This window comes from Salmo salar, chromosome 13 (genome assembly GCF_965601325.2).
Source record: "Salmo salar chromosome 13, fSalSal1, whole genome shotgun sequence".
NCBI classification, from domain to species: Eukaryota; Metazoa; Chordata; class Actinopteri; order Salmoniformes; family Salmonidae; genus Salmo; species Salmo salar.
In genome coordinates, this window is record NC_138303.1 from 104055205 (window position 1) to 104079557 (window position 24353).

The window sequence follows — 24353 nt, forward strand, 5'->3', positions numbered from 1 at the left end:
TGTCGTTAGGCATAAAATCAGCATTTTTTTAATGTATTAATTGCATGGTGATTCACATTTTCGATCATTTAAAAACTACTACATGATAAAGTACAGTCAACAACAGGCACTTGGCCCTACAAACATTGATTAATTCAAGACCACTTCACATAATGGCACTTTACCCTCAAGCCATGTCCTGTCCACACACACACACACACACACACACATCACCTGGAAACAAGTTACATATGGTGTACCCTGGTCCCAGATCTGTTTGTGCGGTCTTGCCAACTCCTACGATCGATGTTTAGCTTGACAGTGACCATAGGAGTTGGCAAGACAGCATAAACAGATCTGGGATCAGGCTACATATGGAATGAACAGAGATAGAATGTGACATTCGTTGAACAAGTGATCCTCATCCAACTACAATATGTTGTACTAAGTGGCATGGTCTTATATAGGCACAGAGATACTGCTATGGTTTGGACCAAAGAGTTGAGTTCCATTTAAATTGTGGTAAACTAATCCATCTGTTCCCAGAGTGGATTCTAGGCTTTCCCAACAACCGTTTCATTTTGGGGGAAGAGTTTTTTGGACAGAAATGCCTGAATGTGAGGCCAGATCTTGTTGGTTTCCGTTCCTGAGAATGTCTCCAACATCCCTTTGCTCCTGTTGGTAGAAACAGATATTAGTACCTCATGACAGTCATCATAATAAACATAAGCAGTAGTTTTTAAATGGGTAGGTACTCCCTGATTGTCTCCAGTAACAACACATATTTCCGCATTCCATTGCAAAATGTTTTGCTACAGTCTGGTCTACTGAATACAACCTAGTACTCAACTACATAATGCTTTCAAGGTTACCAACATAGATTCACTTTCTAACAAAGGGAAAGATGTGAATGAATTCACTGTCTGATCTGTCTGAGCCTGAATCCTGCGTTACAGTCCCAAGCTATTTCAGTTCTCAGACCGGCCCCTGTAGTAGGGTTAATTCAGAGTTCTCTTCCCGTTGTCCAGTTACCAGTGAAAAAGAGCCCCAGAAGCCATCTTATAAATAACTTGGATGCTTTTAACATCCTATGTACACAGGAGCTCTTGACTAATGTTTTCCTTCTTTAATTGGCCACAGAAATAGATGTGATATGAATCAATCCTGACATTCAGTCATGCACAATGTCTAATTGAGATTAATGTCCATTTGTTATGTCCCAACTTTGAAAGGGCAGATATAAGCCTTAAAGCCTATGATGTAAGAAGATAAACTGCAACATTATTACACAGTTACAGCTTACATAATAATGAATATAAAAGGTATATATGGTGTGTGTGTGTGTGTGTGTGTGTGTGTGTGTGTGTGTGTGTGTAATACATGTATATATATATATATATATAGCTCAGGTTTGGGACCTTACCTGTAGTACTCCAACACGGGTTGTGTCTGGATCTCGTAGGACTTCAGCCTCCTGGTGATGGTCTCTGGTGTGTCATCGTCTCTCTGAATCAGAGGCTCTCCAGTGACGTCATCCAGGCCCTGTAGCCAGGATTGGCAACCAAAACAGACCAAACAGTGAGTGTGTTAAGATATGCCATTTAACAGATACTTTTATCCAAAGCAATTTACAATGGTGCGTGCATACATTTCCAAATAGGTGGCCCAAGCAGGAATCAAACCCACGGTCCTGGCGTTGCTAGTATCTTACACAAACTGAGCTACACTGAGGTATATAGCCTAATGGTTAGAGCATTGGGCCAGTAACCGAAAGGTTGCTAGATCGAATCCCCGAGTTGCCCCTGAACAAGGCAGTTAACCCACTGTTCCTAGGGCGTCATTGTAAATTAGAATTTGTTCTTAACTTGCCTAGTTAAACAAAGGTTAAATAACAAATAAATATTGGACGTAGTAGTCCAACATACTGACATAGTGGTATGGTATGTAAAGTGTAAACACCAAAGCCTAAGCCAGTGCTGCCTGTTCTAAGAAATGCATGGAGGGGGAACTGAACATTCATGCAGAAACCTGTATGGTTAGCAGAAAGCAAGCGTGAACAGACCCTTGAGAAAGAGAGAGTAGACCATATACACCTCCCGCCCAGATCAAGCAGCCTCTGAAGTGCAAAGATTAGTAAGAGGCTGTCATCTACTGAAGTTTCATCCTGTTTGCACAATTCACGTGAAACGCTGCTTTTTGACTACATTTGCACCTCTATTGTATGAAGCATTAGTGCTCTCAGACTCAACACGTTGGAATACAAACACTACTGTAGGTAAATGTTTAACCTGAAAGTCTTATTATTCAAATTGCATTCAACCTCCTACCAGCATGTTTGTAATTGCAAAAAAACAACACTAACACAGGCTCACAATGCACAGGCTCACAATGCACAGGCTCACAATGCACAGGCTCACAATGCACAGGCTCTAAAGAGCAGAATACAGAAAGCTGCAGGGAGAGGTGAAGGAGATTTCATTCAGTGTTCTTTTCATGGTCAAGAACAGTCGCTCTTGTCATTAGCTAGCTTTAGCTAAATATCAAGCTGCTCTTTTAAACGCTCCTAATTCACCATGCAACCACCTATTTTAAATCGTAATTTTTTGAGCATGTGCTTCAGCCTGTTTAGAGTGCCAGGTGGGCAGGGTTTGCAATTTTAGGACCTATTCTATTGGTTTCATTGCGCCAGGCAAGTTCAATCAAACACAGCTAAAGTATTTGAAATTATTCCAAATAGTATTTGAACCCAGGTGTGCTAACAATGTCTTGTTTGCTCCAGTTTAATTGCAAGGATGAGAGCAAAGGTCCCCACTTGGATTACCACAGCAAACAAATGCCACCCTGGGTGCGTTCGGAAATGGCACCCTATTCCCTGTAAAGGCCATAGTGCTCTGGTCAAAAGTAGTGCACTATATAGGGAATAGGGTGTCATTTGGGATGTACAGTTGTTTTATCTGTCTAATCCCTTCTTCCGCCATCTGTCTCTTTCTCCTCTAAATCTCTCTCAGGCCGCAGGTACACGCAGTCTGTGCCCTACTTTAACGTTCCAGGATAGTTTATTTTATTTTAATACCCATATTTTGATAGCATGACTGACTTGTAAGGGAGCCAGGCGCTGTCAGGTTGTTGCATGGTGAAAGAGCAGCTTCATATTCAGCTAAGCTAGCTAACGACAAGAGCAGCTAAAGCTAGCTAACGACAAGAGCAGCTAAAGCTAGCTAACGACAAGAGCAGCTAAAGCTAGCTAACGACAAGAGCAGCTAAAGCTAGCTAACGACAAGAGCAACTGTGTGGCGGGAGAGATGGAACAATAAAGCGGTCTTATCAAATTGTTTTAAAAAATACAGTGTATAAGTGTGTTTTTACTATCCTGTTACATGGTTATTACATGTGTAATAAATTGAATTATGTTGTAATAAGACCTGTGTGTTAAAACTTGGCCACATACATTTGGAGCAGAAGCTTCAATATAGCTCAGTAGTATCTAGCCGTCAAATACATCTGTGACTCAGACTATACTTACAGAGATCTTCGGTGGGTTGAAGTCGATGTTGTAGACGCGTCCGCTGGGCAGGTGGAGCCAGCGAGAGGTCAGTCTCTGTTTGATGGTCTGGAAAGGAACGTCAATGTTGATGACTGTGTCCACACTGCACACGCTGTCTAGAGTCTCCGCCTGAGCCACGGTGCGGGGGAACCCTTCCAGACAGGAGAGACCAGTGTAACCATAGAGATATATAATACATTAGAGTGGTTGATGTTATAAACCTTCATAGCTTGAGAATGTCCATTCTAGAGTTTTATGTTCACAATCTTCCCAAGGGGGAAGCCTGACAGCAAAGTAGAGGCCCAGAGACATGGCTCTTTTCCAATTAATCTTTCTGCGATTCCTATCATCTCTCCTTAATCGTATAGGTGGAGAAGGTCCAAGGTCCCTTCCCTCGTACCTTCTTCGCCAATGCGTTTCAAGTTCCTTGGTGTCCACATCACCAACAAACTATCATGGTCCAAAACACACCAAGACAGTCGTGAAGATGGCACGACAACGCCTTTTCCCCCTCAGGAGACTGAAAAGATTTGTCATGGGTCCCCAGAACCTCAAAAAGTTCTACAGCTGCACCATCTAGAGCACCCTGACAGGTTGCATCACCGCCTGGTATGGCAACTGCTCGGCATCTGACCGTAAGGCACTACAGAGGGTAATGCGTACGGCCCAGTACATCACTGGGGCCAAATTTCCTGCCATCCAGGACCTATATACTAGGCGGTGTCAGAGGAAGGCCCAAAAATTGTCAAAGACTCCAGTACACTTAGACTGTTCTCTCTGCTACCGCACGGCAAGCGGTACCGAAGGGCCAAGTCTAGGTCCAAAAGGCTCCTAAACAGCTTCTACCCCCAAGCCATGAAACTGCTGAACAATTATTCAAATGTTATTCACTGTTTATTATCTATGCATAGTCACTTTACCCCTACTTACAGTGCCTTCAGAAAGTATTCAGACCCCTTTACTTTTTCCACATTTTGTTACGTTATAGCCTTATTCTGAAATGGATTACATTCTTTTTTTAAATCCTCAGCAATACACACACACACACACCACACACACACACACACACACACAACCCCATAATGACAAAGAACATTTTACAAATGTATAAGAAAATAAAATACCTTATTAACATAAGTATTCAGACCCTTTGCTATGAGACTTGAATTTTGACCTCGGGAGCATCCTGTTTCCATTGACCATCATTGAGATGTTTCTACAACTTGATTGGAGTCCACCTGTGGTAAATTCAAATTGATTGGATATGATTTGGAAAGGCACACACCTTTCTATATAAGGTCCCACAGTTGACAGTGCATGTCAGAGCAAAAACCAAGCCATGAGGTCGAAGGAATTGTCTGTAGAGCTCCAAGACAGGATTGTGTCGAGGCACAGATCTGGGGAAGTGTCCCAAAAAATGTCTGCAGCATTGAAGGTCCCCAAGACCACAGTGGCTTCCATTATTCTTAAATGGAAGAAGTTTGGAACCACCAAAACTCTTCCTAAAGCTGGCCGCCCAGCCAAACTGAGCAATTGGGGGAGAAGGGCCTTAGTCAGGGAGTTGACCAAGAACCCAATAGTCACTGACTAGAGTTCCTCTGTGGTGTTTTGTTAATTTATTTATTAAATGTAGTCACTCCCTGAACTTGCTTCCCGACTCTCAGCATACATCGTTACAGAATGACGACTCAACAAAGGGAAGCATCGGGGACTGTTTGTTTTGGTGTTGGAGGTGATGTCGGGTCCGGGTGTCCGAACCAGAGCTACCTGGGAGGCGTCAGCTGGTTTGTCGGGTTCCCCTGCCTCAGCGGGCTCGACAGGCTGCCATGCCTCGGTGTCCTGTGGCTGGAGTCGCACGGTCAGGGAGGGGGTACTGTCCCATGTGCTCCTTCTCTGGCCTCTAGGTCACCAGGCTGCTCGTTATGGCACACACCTGTCACCAGCGTTCCACGCATAATGACACTCACCTGGACTCCATCACCCCCTTGATTACCTGCCCATATATATATATCTCACTCCCTTTGGTTTCTTCCCCAGTCGTTATTGTTGCTGTTTCATGTCGGTGCGCTGTTCGTGTTTCTTGTTTTGTTCATTTATTTATTAAATGTATTGACTCTCTGAACTTGCTTCCCGACTCTCAGCGTACATTGTTACAATGTGTCTCTTCAACAGCACCCTGGAGAGGCGCGCTGGGAATGGACAATAGAAATATTTTGTGTCCTTGCCTTTGACAAAGTGGGCACTGCTTATCATAGAGCGGCATCAGCACTCACCTAAAAAGCCCATATGCCACTGGTTGAGAGAAAGGTGCGTCTTGGTCAGTTTAGCGACCACCTAATCCTGCTTAATGAGCAGGCCGTCCCTGGACACAGAGACATAAAAATAGTATCCAATAGTTCATCTGACTCTGGGGTACTCGATGAAGGGCCTCATTACCAAAATCCCAAAGTATCCCTTTAACATGATGCATGCATGACTGTACTATTTGCCATTATCTCCCACTTTGACAGCTATTTTGAAATGGAAAACCGCCTTGGGCCAGGCTGAACACAAATTGATCTGATAGTCCATCCGCCTAGCATCACATATCAGTTGTGATATTAGTGGCTGAAGGTTATTTAACCCTTTAAGAGCAATTTTCATAAATAGTAGATGTAAATAGTCCGGGTGGCTTTTTAATTAATTGTTCAGCAGTCTTATAGCTTGGGGGTAGAAGCTGTTAGGGAGCCTTTTGGACCATGACTTGGCGCTCCGGTACCTCTTGCCAATGCGGTAGCAGAGAGAACAGTCTATGACTTGGGTGACTGGAGTCTGACAATTTTTTCAGCCTTCCTCCTACGCCGGTCAACAGCCCTGCACCACCCACAGCAACTTGCCTCCCTAATTTCTCCTTCACCCAAATCCAGATAGCTGATGTTCTGAAAGAGCTGCAAAATCTGGACCCCTACAAATCAGCCGGGCTAGACAATCTGGACCCTCTCTAAAATTATCCACCGCAATTGTTGCAAACCCTATTACTAGCCTGTTCAACCTCTCTTTCGTATCGACTGAGATCCCCAAAGATTGGAAAGCTGCCGCGATCATCCCCCTCTTCAAAGGGGGAGACACTCTAGACCCAAACTGTTACAGACCTATATCCATCTTACCCTGCCTTTATAAGGTCTAGGAAAGCCAAGTTAACAAACACATCACCCGACAATTTCGAATCCCACCATACCTTCTCCGCTATGCAATCTGGTTTCCGAGTTGGTGCACCTCAGACACGCTCCTTGAAAGCGGCAGCTCTAGCCTTTAGCTCGGTGCAGATGTTGGCTGTAATCCATGGCTTCTGGTTGGGATTTGTACGTACGGTCACTGTGGGGACGACGTCGTCAATACACTTAATGATGAAGCTGGTGACTGTGGTGGTCTTAGTGCCAGCATCAGTTTCTGGTGGTAAATAGACAGCTATGAATAATATAGATGAGATCTCTCTTGGTAGAGTTTATCATGAGGTAATCTACCTCAGACGAGCAATACCTAGAGACTTCTTTAACATGAGACATCGCGCACCAGCAGTTATTGACAAATAGACACACACCCCCGCTCCTCTTCTTACCAGACGTAGCTGCTTTGTCCTACCGATGCACGGAAAACCCAGCCAGCTCTATATTATCCGTGTCGTTGTTCAGCCACAACTCAGTGAAACTTAAGATATTACAGTTTTTTATGTCCCGTAGATAGGATAAGCTCGACCGTAGATCATCAAGTTTGTTTTCCAGTGATTTCACGTTGGCCAATAGAATCGTAATGGCAATTTACTCACTCGCCTACAAATCCTAACAAGGCACCCCGGCCTTCTCCCTCGGTATCTCCGCCCCTTTCTTCACGCTAATGACGGGGATTTGGGCCTGTTCTCCGGAAAGCAGTATATCCTTTGTGTCGGACTCATTAAAGAAAAAATCTTTGTCCAGTTCGTAGTGAGTAATCGCTGTTCTCATGTCCAGAAGCTCTTTTCGGTCATAAGAGACGGTAGCAGCAAATTTATGTACAAAATAAGTTGCAAACAATGCAACAAAAAAAAAAAGTAAAAATAGCACCGTTGGTTAGGAGCCCGTAAAACGACAGCCATTATCAAGAATAGCTTAATGAGTACAGGTGCTGCTTACTGTTCAGCAGCAAGCTGTTCAAATAATGTAAATGTTTCTTAGAAACAAATCCAAAGCATATTCCTACTCACTTGAAGGTGTCTGAAGTGTACTGAATGCCTTTTTAAAACATATGCCTATTGCCTTGTCTATGTTGATGTGTCTAAATCTGAGTAATGGGTGGCCTGGCTGGTCTAGCGGTAATGCTGCAGCCTCCGACACACTTCATCGTTTAAGTCCGACCTATATTCCCCTTTGATACAACCTTTCTCTATCTTTCCCCATTGTCATCCTCCCTCTCACTCTCTGTTGGCGTAATGCGTGTGGTGCTTACTGCTTACCGTCCAGCAGCCAGCTGCTCTGCTCTATGCTCCTCATCTCTGTCAGGATGAGACGGGAGATGACGTCATCAGGTACCAGCTGACCCTGATCGATGCATGACTTCATCAGAAGACCCAGCTCTGACAGGAGAGGAGACACACAGAGCAACATTAAGCTAAGACCCAGCTCTGCCAGGAGAGGAGACACACAGAGCAACATTAAGCTAAGACCCAGCTCTGCCAGGAGAGGAGACACACAGAGCAACATTAAGCTAAGACCCAGCTCTGCCAGGAGAGGAGACACACAGAGCAACATTAAGCTAAGACCCAGCTCTGCCAGGAGAGGAGACACACAGAGCAACATTAAGCTAAGACCCAGCTCTGAAAGGATAAAACACAAAGCTGTCATATATATTTTCCTGCTCTGCCAAAAGAAGAGATACAGGAACACAAAGAGCTCAGCTCTGTCATCTTTATTATGCATTCTCTGAGAACATATTCTACCAAATCTTATCCTGTCCAGAATATAGTTTATATCTTATATAACATGTACATTAAAGACAAAAATATCCTGTATCTTTACCAAGTCAAGAAAAGACTGACAAAATCACCCCAATGGATTACGATATGTACTGAAATAAACTATATTTCTAATAGGTTTATAAAAACTTTAGTAGATTATTCCAGGCCAGAATTATTTTTCTCCTTGGCCTTTTTCCCTTTAATTCAGGGGTTCTCAAAGTGGGGTCTGAGGTATTTCTTTTAGTTTTTTTCCTCTTTATTTAACTAGGCAAGTCAGTTAAGAACAAATACTTTTTTACAATGACGGCCTAGGAACAGTGGGTTAACTGCCTTGTTCAGGGGCAGAAGGACAGTTTTCCTTGGCAGCTTGGGGATTCGATCAATTTGTTTTAAATGAACATGACTAACAACAACTTAAAATGTTTTGGCCAAGCGATCTGTGGAATAAGTTGAGTGTAATACAATACAATGTAATATTATGAATCCACAATTTATGTTCTGGGAGGCTCACATGAATATTGGTATCCACAGTACTCCACCAATTGAATCTTTTTAACTGAATACTTCATGTATTCTCCATTGTTGTTCTTCTATTTATTTTTTTATATAAACGCACTGTAATTTAAGCTTTAAATTAGCGTTGGGGGCTCCCGAGTGACGCAGCGGTCTAAGGCACAGCATCTCAGTGCTAGAGGCATCACTACAGATACCCTGGTTCGATTCCAGGCTGTATCACAACCGGCCGTGATTGGGAGTCCCATAGGGCGGTGCACAATTGGCCCAGCGTTCATTGTAAATAATAATTTGTTCTTAACTGACGTACCTAGTTAAATAAAGGTTAAATAAAAAATACAATAAATGATTAAAACTGCAAAGTTCTCTCTGCCTCATGTAAAAAAAATTGTAGAACTGCAGGAAATTAGCTTGAAAAGTACAAAATGTTCTCTCCAATGCCAAGAGGCGGGCCTTTGAAATGTTAATTCTCAGAGCCCGAGGGCAATGCACTGCCGAAGTCATAACTCCTTGTATGCTATTTTTTCATCTCACTCGAGATGTGTTCTGATTATGAGGGGGTCCTTGATTAATTTTCTATCATAAAAGCGGTCTCCGGCCCCAAAAAAGTTTGAGTCTTTGTCTGACTCCAACAGCAGAAAATGATTTCTGTAACATTCGGGAGAGGAGGTTTGGAGGCCTGGGTCATATAAGGAGCAGCATAGAATGCTAGCCTACTGTGCACAGTGGAGCTCATCTCAGGCTAGAACAAAGAAGCTACACACCACACTGAAAAAAAATACAGGTTTGCATTCTTTGAACCTTTACATTCTTTGAGGACTTGGCACATGGCTTGCTGTGTGCCAAGTGTGTACGTACTTAAAAGAAATTACTATTAAAGTGATAACTAGATCACAGATTGTATGGGCAATAAAACAAAGTCTTTCGTCATGTTTAAAATGTGGGTGTTCTGAAAGAACTCTATAGTCCTTTATGTGTTTCATATCATTCCAGAGTGGTAAAAAAAGGAGCAAGGGGAAGTGGGAACAAAGTCCTTGAAAGTCAGTGGTCTGCTATCGTCTACTCCTCAGTTTATGATGGTCCTCACATCTGATGGGACTTCAGTCAAGATAAGACCTGGAGCAGTGTGATAACAAGTTGCAGTTACATACCACATGACCTTCCCTGTAGAAAGCTCAGGTCTACTATAGCTGTAGATCTGCTGTATAAATTGTTTCAACTCTTCATTCCTCTCAATAATATGAGATCGGGTCTTGTCAGCTCTCCAGTCATGCTCTTCCTTTTTGCATCAAGATAAGAATATGATTGTGGAACTGGACTGAACTGTTTCTCTCATCATAGCCAGACCAGAAAAACACTTTCTTTTTTTTTTTTACTGAAGGGGAGAATTTTGTTTGCAAGGTATCGATATATTACCATCTCTGTAATATTTGGAAAAAATATATATTTTGTTTAACTCTTGATCTTTATCCTTCTCCCAGGGGGAGTCGGATAATAGCCAACCACCATCGTCGTTTTCAGGACATCGCATGCTTCATTGCATCATCTTGTGGATAACAATTTCTTTATTCTCTGTTACATTTTGTGCATAACATCCAAAATAATCTGATTGCATCCGATATTTTCATATTCATTTTAGTTTTTTAATGATTATTTTTCCAAGTATTAATATCACACACCAACAACTTACCCACTGGGCACACACTGGTTGAATCAACGTTGTTTCCACGTAATTTCATTGAAATGACGTTGAACCAACGTGGAATAGACGTTGAATTGACGTCCGTGTCCAGTGGGTCTGAACATGGTAGCAACATCTATGCAATCTAATGTGTCGACTGCTGCTGTTCATGCATGAGAAACTCCTAACACAAGCAAGTGGGAACAATCTGACTACTTCTAGAAAACTGACTAGGCTATGTATTACTTCAAATTCTGCTTATTTTCATCAGCCATAGCAGCCATTTCCATGATCTGCTTTATGTGGAGAGGTTTAGAACTGCAGCCTGGTCTAATCTTACCTGTTTGGGCTTTAATGTTGGCTCTCAAAAGGTCTCCACTTGAAAGATGCGTTAATCCGAAACGTTTTACTATGCGCCCAGACACTGTGCCCTTCCCTGAACCTGGCGGTCCCATGATAACCGTCCGGAATATCCTTTGTAGAACCATTTTCCTATGTTATTGTTGTAATCAGCACGTCCTTCCCATAAAACTGAAATTTGTGCGTTTAGACAAGAGAACTTCTGTTCGAGCGGAATTCTCCACGCACCCTTGGTGGCCAAGTCTATCCACTGTGTGCAAAAGTGCAATCGCCTACTGTGGACGACTCCTGTAGCAGTTCTAGTTTGGCTCTTGAAATCAGCTCTTTTTTCGAAGACCTTGACGAGGAAGAAGTTTATAACGAGAAAACCGCTTCGTCTCGCTACACGGCGAGGGCGCTCGCATCCACACAGCCCCAATATAACGACGTCAGGAATAATAGCGCACTCTGGCGGGCTTTGGGGCTGACATCCACCAAGACGTGCACTGTTCGTCCGGCTGCTACAAGCGCTCACAGTTTTACATCAGAATTAGACGTTCATCCATGTTTCTCAAAGGTCACATTTCGAAGTTGTTCCATTGACTTGTATAACGGGTGACCTGGCTTGTATAGCCAGCCCACTATAGCCTATTTCCTGCCTTGACCTTATTCAGGTCCAGTGATTAATAAAACACATTACATGAAGAAGAAAAAAAATATCATAGTAGGAAATGTGTCCTGTGAATTGTATAACACACTCTTATGTAATTCGTATGGTGCCTGGGTTAAATAGAAAAGCGTGTTGGCAAGTGTTAATACTGCCTGGCTGGCTGCCATTTAATCCCTCATCAGATTTCAACTTCAAATACTGTACATTGGACCTGCTGAAACCGGGAAGGTGCACAGGAGACGGACTGTTTTCCGTTACAGAGCTGGCTGTAGTAGCCTAATCCCCATCACAATTTCCCAGATATCTGTGCATATGGTGAAATACGAGTTTTTATTGCCTACTCTGTAGGAATTCAATTAATAATATCCTTTACCCTAGATATGCACCACATTCTTTTCTGTTGTTTGGTGTTTTCTAAATAAGGGTATGCCATGTGCATTTATAGTCTTTTATTTAGAACAAAATAGTCGTAGGTCTATTGTTCTTTAGTCATAGTGTTCCTAGTTTAAATTTGTGTTGCTGTTCTGGTACATTGGAGTTTTTTATTTTGTGATGTTTTATGTTTTGTGTTGACCCCAGGATGAATAGCTGCTGCTTCAGCTACTGAGGATCCGAATAAAAATCACAATAACATAAAATAACATTTGGAGAGATAATGGGTAGGTTCGAACGATGTACATATGCTTCCCAGCAGAAACACTTCACAAGAGTAAGTGCATAAATTATGACGACCATTTTTGACGTTTTTGTTCGTTTTGGACTTCGGTAAGGGTTTTTTCGGCAGTTCTGTCACACAACATTTTTTCTCGAGGCAAACCGAAGTTCCGGAGCCGAAGTGTACGCCCCTTCGTCAATGATTGGTCAACTGTAGGTATTCTTCAATAAAGTCTTTGTTGTCATTCAACAAGAGACAACTTGTTTTCATGCATGTGGGTATGTTTAAGTCAGCGAGTGAAGTCGGGGGAGGTGCATCTATGACAGCCGGAAGTCGGGCACTGTAGCGGTTCTCCAACAGCAAGGCTCAGATCAACATGGCAGTGTCAACAGATCAAACAAAATTGTATTGGTCACATACACATGGTTAGCAGATGTTAATGCGAGTGTAGTGAAATGCTTGTGCTTCTAGTTCCGACCATGCAGTAATATCTAACAAGTAATCTAACAATTTCGCAACAACTACCTTATACACACAAGTGTAAAGGAATGAATAAGAATATGTACATATAAATATATGGATGAGCGATTGCCGAACGGCATAGGCAAGATGCAGTAGATGGTATAGAGTACAGTTTATACATATGAGATGAGTAATGTCGGGTATGTAAACATTATATAAAGTGGCATAGTTTAAAGTGACTAGTGATACCTTTATTAAGTCCATTTATTAAAGTGGCCAGAGATTTGAGTCTGTATGTTGACAGCAGCTTCTCTATGTTAGTGATGGCTGTTTAACAGTCTGATGGCCTTGAGATAGAAGCTGTTTTTCAGTCTCTCGGTCCCAGCTTTGATGCACCTGTACTGACCTCACCTTCTGGATGATAGCGGGGTGAACAGGCAGTGGCTCGGGTGGTTGTTGTCCTTGATGATCTTTTTGGCCTTCCTGTGACATCGGGTGGTGTAGGTGTCCTGGAGGGCAGGTAGTTTGCCCCCGGTGATGTGTTGTGCAGACCTCACTACTCTCTGGAGAGCCTTACGGTTGTGTGCTCTCGATTGTGCATCTGTAGAAGTTTGTGAGTGTTTTTGGTGACAAGCCAAATTTCTTCAGCCTCCTGAGGTTGAAGAGGCGCTGTTGCGCCTTCTTCACCACACTGTCTGTGTGGGTGGACTATTTCAGTTTGTCCGTGATGTATATGCCGAGGAACTTAAAACCTTCCACCTTCTCCACTACTGTCCCGTCAATGTAGATAGGGCGCCGCTCCCTCTGCTGTTTCCTGAAGTCCACGATCATCTCCTTTGTTTTGTTGACGTTGAGTGTGAGGCTATTTTCCTGACACCACACTCCGAGGGCCCTCACCTCCTCCCTGTAGGCCGTCTCGTCCTTGTTGGTAATCAAGCCTACCACTGTAGTGTTGTCTGCAAACTTGATGATTGAGTTGGACGCGTGCATGGCCACGCAGTCATGGGTGAACAGGGAGTACAGGAGAGGGCTGAGAACGCACCCTTGTGGGGCCCCAGTGTTGAGGATCAGTGGGGTGGAGATGTTGTTACCTACCTCACCACCTGGGGGCGGCCCGTCAGAAAGTCCAGGACCCAGTTGCACAGGGCGGGGTCGAGACCCAGGTCTCGAGCTTCATGACGAGTTTGGAGGGTACTATGGTGTTAAATGCTGAGCTGTAGTCGATGAACAGCATTCTTACATAGGTATTCCTCTTGTCCAGATGGGTTAGGGCAGTGTGATTGCAATTGTGTCATCTGTGGACCTATTGGGGCGGTAAGCAAATTGGAGTGGGTCTAGGGTGTCTGGTAGGGTGGAGGTGATATGATCCTTGACTAGTCTCTCAAAGCACTTCATGATGACAGATGTGAGTGCTACGGGGCGATAGTCGTTTAGCTCAGTTACCTTAGCTTTCTTGGGAACAGGAACAATGGTGGCCCTTTTGAAGCATGTGGGAATAGCAGACTGGGATAGGGATTGATTGAATATGTCCGTAAACACACCAGCCAGCTGTTGAGCGCATGCTCTGAGGACGCGGCTTGGGATGCCTTCTGGGCCTGCAGCCTTGCGAGGGTTAACACATTTAAATGTTTTACTCATGTTGGCTGCGGTGAAGGAGAGCCCGCAGGTTTTGGTAGCGGGCCGTGTCGGTGGCACTGTATTGTCCTCAAAGCGAGCAAAGAAGTTGTTTAGTTTGTCTGGGAGCAAGACATCGGGGTCCGCGACGGGCTGGTTTTCTTTTGTAGTCTGTGATTGACTGTAGACCCTGCCACATTCCTCTCGTGTCTGAGCCGTTGAATTGCGACTCTACTTTGTCTCTATACTGACGCTTAGCTTGTTTGATTGCCTTGCGGAGGGAATAGCTACACTGTTTGAATTCGGTCATGTTTCCGGTCGCCTTGCCCTGATTAAAAGCAGTGGTTCGCGCTTTCAGTTTTGCGCGAATGCTGCCATCAATCCACTGTTTCTGGTTGGGGAAGGTTTTAATAGTCGCCGTGGGTACAACATCACCAATGCACTTGCTAATAAACTCACTCACCGATGATAATTGGCAACAGATTAGACCTCAGCAAGAATAGAAATTCCAGCATTCTCCTGCACGTCATCTCTAGTCGACACTGTCAGCTACCCTTCACCAGCACGATGAGAGACCTTATGTGTACAATCCATGAACTTCTTATGCCCCCTTCCTCTGTTTTAGCTAGCCACTGACTACACTTTAGCTGGCTAGTTAGCAGAGCAGTAGATTAAAACATATTTTGTTTTACTTAGCCTAGATAATAGTTTGTACAGTATATCGACTTTTGTTGTCTATTTCAGACCTTATGGCATTTTTCAAGGATGAGCATAAGAGCATTAAAAGGGGACAAGACCACTATAAGTCTGGCCATGTGGAAAAGTGCCTCTATAGTGAGGGGCAATTTACCAGTTTGGTCAGGGTCGGCATGAGGGATAAAGGGTATCCTGTGTCGGTGAGTGTAGCTCAGTGGAGGCTCCTCAGAGGAGGAAGGGGAGCACCATCCTAAGTGAATTTCATAAAATATAGCGAAACATTTCAAAAGTTATCCTTTTAGATAAAACTATACAAAATAAATTCATGTCACCAAATAATTCATTAAAACACACCTTTTTGCAAAGAATGTCTACAGTAGCCTCAACAGCACTCTGTAGGGTAGCACCATGGTGTAGCCGGAGGACAGCTAGCTTCCGTCCTCCTCTTGGTACATTGAATTCAATATAAAACCTAGGGGCTCATGGTTCTCACCCCCTTCCATAGACTTACAACATAATTATGACATCTTCCGGAGGACATCCTCCAGTCTATCAGAGCTCTTGCAGCATGAACTGACATGTTGTCCACCCTATCAAAGGATCAGAGAATGAATCTAGTACTGAAAGCATAAGCTACAGCTAGCTAGCGTTGCAATGCATAAAATGTGGTGAGTAGTTGAAACAAAGAGAGAGAAAGACAGTAGTTGAACAGTTAATAAATTAATTTCTTCAAAAAATGGAGGAGCAAGAGAGAGAGAGAGCTAGCTATATATATTTTTTCACTTTCACTTTTACTTACTTAGCTAGCAAATGCAGAAAGCTAGTTTAGCCTACTCAATCACCCATCTCAAACAGATGGATGCTATGTCAGCTAGCTGACTATGACTATCCAACACTGTAACTCTTCCAAGACAAGGTGAGCGTTTGGTTTTACTAAGTTATTGCCACCGGGGCCAGCCGGTGTTACTGACTACACTGTACTGCATGATTGTAGCAGGTTTACTGACACATTAGTTCTATTAGCTATGTTGACTATGACGTTACTTTAGCTAATATGGTGACAACGATGTAGGCTGTGTGTAGCGGATTAGCGGTTATGATGTGAAGGTTTGGATTGGAAAGGTTTTCTTGCCTGGTCACAGACAGCTGATGTGTTGTACACTGAAGTTCACAAGCAAAGGGAAAAGGTGAGAAGAAGAGAGAACGTAGATGCGAGAAGGAATACAAAAAACTGTTTATATGTGGCTATGAAAGTGAACTGTTTGCGGTTTGCATGTGGTTTGCATTTTCTTAAATGGAAGCAAACGGAAGGAAATGAGGATAAACATACCTGAATTTGTCCAATAGAAACTCCCATTTGAAACTGTTGGACTAATGCTTACACCCTATATCAGCTAGATGCGGGTAAGAGTGTGCAAGGCGGTATTGAATGTGTCACTGTCTGTCCATGTGTCACTGTGTCACCTCAAATCTTTCGCTCGACCTGTGGGCAGCTACGTTGTAAACTTTCATTCATAGGCTAGGTTGTAGCAACCTCATGATGGGTACAGGGAAAATTGAGTATCATGTAGTAGCCTAAACCTATCGCTGTTACATTGAACTGGGTGAATGGAATATGAATGACAGTCATCCAATATGCTGTAATAGAAATAAGGACATGCTCATGAAACATTTTTGCGTCCTCCCTAATCTTAATCGGCACCGACCGCCACTGGTGTAGCAATTAAGTTAAGTTTGAGCATCTTAGCAGTACAATGTGTTCTATGCAGCTGTCAACATTCTACAAGGAAAGAGACACTTAATCCATTATATAATCATTAACCAGTTTATCCCAGATACCAGACTTCGAAGAGTGATAACTCAGTTCTAGAATGTTGTCATTGATGAGAATGAATGTAAAATAATCTATTGACATTCAGAATGGACTTTGTTTAGACATCCAGTCTGTATTCTAGTTTCATGACCAGAGACAAATCTTCAGAGGCACAGTATTTATTTACTCACAGTGGTAAATGCATTCACAGTGGTACATGCATTCACACTGTCTTGATTTATAGGATCCTTTATAGGATCCTTCCCACTAAATGATTGATATGTCAAGTGATAAAATCCCTGCACTTGTCCTCATGTGAAAATTACAGTTTATTCAATATTCTACAGTCGGAAGTCAGAGATTTCCAAGTTCCCAGTTGTCGTGAACGCGGCAGTAGCCTAGTCGCAAGTGGGAAGATTTTTATAACCATAATGCAACACACTTTGAAAACTTGACAAAAGTGATCCGCTCGAACGCGCCCAATGATTTATGCTACATAAATTTATGAACAATTGCTGATATTTTCTTACCTCTGGCACGGTCAACAGGTTTGTCAACATTGTGAGAAAGCATTTCTGTCACCGTGTGAGCAGCGTTGACCCTCTCATACTGAAACTTGTGCTCTATGCTGTTTGATAAAGCCTGCCTATGGTCGTATAAAATAATGACAATGAAGAAAATAAGTGTTGGAGCGCCACCTGGAGAAATACTCCTTCATCGTCCTGCTTTTGGGTTTTCACTAGTTACCACAGCCACGAAGTCAAAAGTGTTTATCGTAAAAATCAATTAATACAAAAAATAGTTTTCTGGTCTTAATGTAAGGGTAGGCATAAGGTTAGCAGTGTGGTTAGGGTTAAGGCCAGGGTTATGTTTAAAGTCTGATTTTAAGATACATTGTAGAAGTTGGCGGGGGTTAGCCAATTATGCCTTTGTGGTTGTGGTAACTAGTGACGACCACCAACATGTGTGGAAATAACAACAACACGGCGAGCTGGGGGCTCACCAACGATGGTTGTAATCTTTTCAGACAAACACCAGTGTTATCAACGCTAAACTGCAAAAGAGTCAAAATACAAAACATACGATCTAAAGAGGATAACTCAGGACTCAGAGGTAAGTGGGCTACAAAACATCGTCGCAGTATTACACGCTAGTTGGGTGTTACTACGCAGTTACAAGTTCATCCATGCCAGCACGCCCAAGTAGACTTGAGTTGTTGCTTGTTGGCACAAAAAAAGACAAATTAGTAAACCGGACAAGTTATTTAACAACATTTTATGCAGGATGAATAAGGAACATAATAATAAATATGTATGTGAACCTTTTTGATGACATGTCGTTTGTACTCTAATTTATAATCTGTTTTGTTTTTGTTCAACCAAAGACTAACGATGTCAATGCTTTTTGGTAGAATATGCTTTTTATCACCACATACACCTTTAATCCTGCAAATTAGCCCATAGTTATTTGTAGACGCACAGTCAATTTAATGCTGCATATGCCATAGACAGGATGTAGTTGTCTCTGGGGTGGAGCTAAACCTTTTATTGACTGATTAAATTGACTCTTATCTTCTAGATTTTGTAGCCAGCTTCATCAGGCGTCTGGACAAGGTAACCTAAGGGACCAAAATTGAAATCAAGTCATGAGAGGATGAATGGCTACAGCCAGTGCATATCACCCCCCCAAAGACTGATGTCGTTGGTGTTGTTTGTACTCTGCAGCCACATACCTGTGAATGCATGATGCATGCATGTACATCAAACTGTCCATGGCAGTTCACACTTCAGTGTCACACACGACACCCACATGAACTCATCCGCCCTTCACGGATAATTAACATATTGGTATTACTAAAACATGCATAATATTTTGTAACCCTGGCCCTGTAATCTTATTGATTATCAGTAATGATCTCTCCTTGTAACATGACTGTTGCCCTCCAGCTCTTGAATGTATTTTAAGTTGGGAAATGTTTCCAATATATTTTGGAGGCCTTGGACCCCTCACATTGTCACATGCTAGTGTGGGTATAGTTGCGTCTGTGGACACAGATTAAGTTGAAGTGGAACCTCCCTGTTTCAAAAAATGTTCTCCCTACTGAACACAGCCTTATCCTGATTCTGCCCCTGTAGGAACGGTGCTGTTCTACCAGCTAGGCCTGCTGTATGGCGGCGTGGTAGAACATGACTAACACCCAGCGCTCTCTGGGTAATTAACCTGGTTTTCCTGCTCATGCTGGCTCCCTTCATGAAGAACCCTTTGAAGGCTGTGCTGAAGGGGGTCACCAACGATCCCATGGACTTCTCGGTGAGACCATGTACCTTTCCTACCTTAAAAGTACTTTGTAAAAACTGCTGGTGTAAAAATGTCTTTATAAATAGATTGATTATAGATTGATTATTGATTATATCTAGATTGATTATATTATATTAGATTGATTATATCTGCCTGCTGAAAGGATAATATTGGTTGCATTCCGATTCTTCCCCCTTCTCTCAGAAGTGTGTACTCGTAGAGAATCGGACTGCAGCTACTTCTGTAGCCTGGTGTCCTTGATCAACCATATTTAAACTATTCGGTATCACCAAACTAACGTTTCCAGTCAACAGAGTCATACCCAAGTGGCACAGCGGTCTAAGGTATAGCAATGCTAGACGTGTCACTACAGACCCTGGTTCGTTCCCAGGCTTTGTCACAACCGGCTGTGATCGGGAGTCCCATAGGGCGGCGCACAATTGGCCCAGGGTTGTCTGGCTTAGGGGAGGATTTGGCCGGGGGGTAGGCCATCTTTGTAAATAAGAATTTGTTTTTAACTGGTTTGCCTAGTTAAATAAAATTATTTAAAAAAAAATTGTATCTCTAGGAACAATACTTACGATTCGACATGTTGAATGTGTCCTCCCATTGGCCACCTGTGGGCTGCAATTGTAATCCCCATTCTAGACCAGGCAGTCACGTGAGAGTTCGCTACAACTTAATCTCACACTTCTACAAGCAGAAAATGGGAGACCTTGGATAAAAGCTTATTTTAATTACCACGTTTTCTGCGCTAATCTATGTGGAATATTGGCCTTTTGAAAACTACAGCTCCCTACTACATCACACAGTTCACGCTTGATCTGATTTCTTTCTACAGAAACTGCACATTGAGCTCACTGAAATAAAAAATTAAGGAAATGGCATTTAAATAATTGAACCGACATCAGTCTACTGATTGAGAGGAGATAAAGTCTATCAGCCCAACAGATGTCTCCTTATAGCGCGAGCGCACTGCCTGCTCCACTTACCTGTTGCTAGCTTTAGCCCAGGGGTCTCCAACAGGTAGCCCACCAATGAGCATCTGCCTGCTCCACTTACCTGTTGCTAGCTTTAGCCCAGGGGTCTCCAACAGGTAACCCACCAATGACCATCTGCCTGCTCCGCTTACCTGTTGCTAGCTTTAGCCCAGGGGTCTCCAACAGGTAACCCACCAATGACCATCTGCCTGCTCCGCTTACCTGTTGCTAGCTTTAGCCCAGGGGTCTCCAACAGGTAACCCACCAATGAACATCTCGCCAATCAATTCTGAAAGTACATGCATTTTTTTCACGTGTTCCATTGCAAACTGTCATAAACATAAAGCTCCTGGCTACTATCCAATCAAAGCCACATTGACATTATCCCGCCCCTGGTTAGCCACTATTTGCTTAAAAAGCAGTGGTCTAAGGCTGTGCCACTAGAGATTCTGGGTTCGAGTCCAGGCTCTGTTGCTGCCAGCCGCGACCGGAAGACCCATGGGGCGGTGCACAATTGTCACAGCGTCATCCGGGTTAGGGGAGGGTTTGGCTGGCAGGGATGTCCTTGTCCCATCACGCTCTAGCAAGAAAGTAAGTAAGCATTTCACTGTAAGGTCTACACCTGTTGTATTCGGCACACGTGACAAATAAACTTTGATTTATTCATTAACTTTGTGTAGTTTCTTATCATTAAAACACTCAAATACTTGAACTGTTCTCCTAGATTTATCTGTTTCTACATTTCTACATAGAAGCACATCATCTACCCCTTGTAAAAAATGTCAGCGTAGAGCTCTGAACTATAATATGAAATAAGCCATATCACTCAGCATTTTGAGACAGGGTAGGTACTTTGTTAATTCTTCATGTTTAGCTGTAGGACTGTTTATCTGTTTTGACTGTTGCATCTAAGTTATGTATTTTAAGAGCTCATGAAAATGAAATGAAGCAACATACCCCATTACTTCTTACTAGTAGTTCATTTCTTGTTTTAGAAAAACAAAGCATGCTTATCCGTTTTTGTTTGTTTGTTTTTTGTAATTATGCAGAAAAAAAAAAAATGTGTCTAGTAAAAAATCTGTGTCTGGTAATTTTTTTAATCAACCTGCCATGGTAGCCGGTGGACCAAAAAGTTAATTTCCCACCCTGTTTACAATGCAAGAAGATACCGGTAGCTTCCAGCTTTGTAGGCAAACCTTTCTTGTTAGCTTACAGCTGAAGCTAACATCAATTCACTACCCTAATAACATAACGCAAAATATTACTGATTTCAAAGCTGATTGTCACCAAAAGCGTTATTCATTCACTTCAGGTCCCCCGCTTCAGGTCTCTCTCAGTCAAGATCATCTTTGCTCCAGACTCAAACTGACTGTGTGAGGATGAAGTCATTGGTTTTAAAGGGACAGTGCACACTTTTATAAAATAAGAAATAGCGTGATTAGTATAATAAAATAAATCCCAAATGAAACGGAAACAGTCACTTATAGTGAGGCATATGCTTATTGATAAGGTTTTTTTCTTGAGTTCCTTGATTGATTGTTTGGATTTGTTGATTGATTGGTGTACCCCCTCAGTTCCCCAGGCTTTGGGCTGACCCTGGTGGCAGAGACCTGTTCCTCAGTGCAGAGCAGCTGTCCACCCCCCTGGGGCAGGGAGACCCCGTGCTGCCAGAGGACCTGAGATGGAACTGTGCCAAACTGCTGCTGGAGGAGATCTACAAGGTGGGTGACACACATCATCAATCCGACTCCACGTCACATGACGGGGTAAACTTCCTGTCAATAACCAGGTTTCCATCCAGCCATTTAATGGGTAAGAATTACTAGACGCATAACCAAAATCACTACAGGGCTTATGGAAACAGGAAATGTCAGTACAATTTCATAAATGTCAATAGACAATTTGTTCGTTCGACATGGTGGGAGCTTTTTGTCTGTCAAATTAATTATGCGGAAGATGACGGTGGAAGCACGTTTATGCGCAAATATTGATATTGTAGTTAACTTGGAGTGATGTGACGATATGGGCCAACCACCACGACGTGGTGAAATAAGTTATGATGAACTTCACATGGGGGTTAAGTGCACTATCATCATTCAGATTTCCAATAGGATAAATATCGAGGGTAGGCTATTATTTGAATGCTGTTGGCATTTATAATTGGTGATTGGCTGCCAATTATCAACTAAAATGATCTTGTCCATATCTCATATAACCCCCTTTCTTGTCTAGAGAGCATGCACCAAAACCACATTGTGTAAGCTATTTATCGCCAAGGTTTTTTGTGACAAAACATTGGAGTTGAAATTGCGATGGAAGCCTATTTAACTTATCGTTGCTTTTGGATGAAAACCTGGTCTCCAAAACATTTAACTCTTCAAGAAATGGAAAAGGCTGCCATAATCTACCATTAATAACGAACATACCATTTCGAAACTTAAGAAGCCATTTTGAATAACTGTTCTTGGTCCTAGAGTCATGAAATGTTCAGAGTACATTGAGGGGGTTACTGCTTTCAAAACACATAAAAAATATAAATTGTTAAACATTAAATTATGAGGTTTTCATCAGTGACGTTTGTGTTTTTATTCGATACATGGGAACTTAACAACAAAATATTTTTTGTGTGCACTACGTCATTACTCACAGCCTTTTATCCACAACAAGTCAGTTTGATGGAAACACCTCTGGTGGGAAAATGTGCATATTGTTTTTATGTAGATTTTAGAATATTTGCTTGAAAATCTAGTTTTAAGAATAGCAACAAAACTGGCTTCCTTTGTAGCTCTTTTAAGTCATGTTTAAGCTCTTATTGTTGGTGAAAGGACTATTTATTTAGCCATGACGTCCCATAGAGGTCAGAAGAGCTCTTTTCCAAGGCCCGTATCCACAAAGCATCTCAGAGTAGGAGCGCTGATCTAGGATCTGTCCATCTAATCTTATTCATTATGATCTAAAAGGCTAAACAGATACTAGATCAGCACTCTTACTCAAAGATGCTTTGTGGATATAGGCCCTGGACTAGATATAACTCTCATTACAGCTGTTGTGTCAGTTAGTACAGTACACTGCATGGCAGGCACAGAGTGGCTTTACTTGGACTCCTTAATTCACACGTTTTAAATCACCATCTGTTTATGTATAAAACAAAACGTTTGCCATTCTTAGTGTGTGCTATGTACCATCAGTGGTGCACAGAGGGAAACAGACAGACAGCCGTCCCTCAGATAAAGATTAGACTTGGCTCATCATTACAGGGGAATGTAGGTAAACAGGCTGGATGCAGTGTTTTACATGTTGTGATTGAGTCAAGACCTCAACTGTGTTACAGACCCTTATGTGCTGCGGACATCTGGGCCGGTATTTACGAAGCGTGTCAAAGTAGGAGTGCTGATCTAGAATCAGTCCCTCCCATGTCCATATAATCTAATTCATTATGACTCACAAGGCAAAACTCATCCTAAATCAACACCTCTACTCTGAGATGGTTTGATAACACAGGCCCTGGTCTGTATGTTATAACCAGTGCCTGCATGGGTTTATCTAACACGAGTTGGTGACAGACAATGAAGCCTTGTGGTGTGAGAAATGTTAAGACTATGTTAGGATGTCAGTCTAGACTATAGTGATTACCAATCTAGGGACACATTACACTGCATGTTCTATGTAATGTGCTTAATGGAGTGTTTTTAAATGGAGTGTGCATTAACGTTTATACGAGAGTGCAAAAGCATTCAGACCCCTTGGATTTCTTCACATTTGTTTGTGTTACAAAGTTGGATTAAAATGGTTTAATTGTCTTTTTTTGTCAACAATATGCACACACACACTCATAGTGGAAGATAAATTATATATATTTTTAAAGATAAATATGAATAACTAAGTATCCCACCCCTTCTTTGTTTAGGCAAGCGTAAATTAGTTCAGAAGTAAAATGGGCAAATATTGCACAATCCTCGTGTGCAAAGCTCTCATAGACTCAATGCCCAAAGTGTTTCTAACAGGTATTGACTCAGGGAGCTGAATACGACTATATTTTAGTTAATATCCTTTTTTTAATTAATCTTTTAAAAAGTGTTAGAATTTTTCATCCACTTTGACATTACAGATGATTTTGTGTAGATTGTTGACAAAAAATGA

At 42.4% G+C, this 24353-nt stretch overlaps 2 protein-coding genes and 1 long non-coding RNA gene across 9 annotated transcripts in view; 2 read left to right on the forward strand and 1 right to left on the reverse strand.

Moving 5' to 3' along the window:
• On the reverse strand, positions 1 to 17571 carry LOC106568444 (GTP:AMP phosphotransferase AK3, mitochondrial). 3 transcript variants are annotated; one of them, XM_082960541.1, is made up of 5 exons: positions 17466 to 17571; positions 7992 to 8111; positions 3503 to 3675; positions 1403 to 1521; positions 1 to 654 (listed from the first exon to the last, which is right to left on the reverse strand). In XM_082960541.1, exons 1-5 carry the CDS (start codon positions 17506 to 17508, stop codon positions 534 to 536), a joined length of 576 nt encoding a protein of 191 aa, XP_082816667.1. In that variant the 5' UTR covers positions 17509 to 17571; the 3' UTR covers positions 1 to 533. The 3 variants fall into 3 exon arrangements, with proteins under 3 accessions (XP_082816667.1, XP_082816665.1, XP_082816666.1); XM_082960539.1 differs by lacking the exon at positions 17466 to 17571 and adding an exon at positions 11027 to 11587; XM_082960540.1 differs by lacking the exon at positions 17466 to 17571 and adding an exon at positions 10696 to 10819.
• Positions 9517 to 10624, forward strand: LOC123726110 (uncharacterized). The gene is made up of 2 exons (XR_006758418.2): positions 9517 to 9789; positions 9999 to 10624. It is a non-coding gene; the product is annotated as an uncharacterized LOC123726110 (long non-coding RNA).
• Positions 16932 to 24353, forward strand: part of LOC106568443 (uncharacterized) — a 15497-nt gene continuing 8075 nt past the window's right edge. Inside the window, exons 1-4 of one of the 5 annotated variants that reach the window (XR_001320299.3) lie at positions 16932 to 18048; positions 18514 to 18548; positions 19071 to 19245; positions 21788 to 21934. Coding sequence is in view for 4 of the 5 variants with exons in the window: in XM_082960543.1 (XP_082816669.1) it covers positions 19171 to 19245; positions 21788 to 21934 (222 nt within the window). In the remaining variant the exon portion in view is untranslated. Of the gene's footprint in view, positions 18049 to 18513; positions 19246 to 21787; positions 21935 to 24353 lie in introns of all 5 variants that reach the window. The other 4 variants (XM_082960543.1, XM_014138777.3, XM_045692555.2 and 1 more) reach the window with 4 other exon arrangements.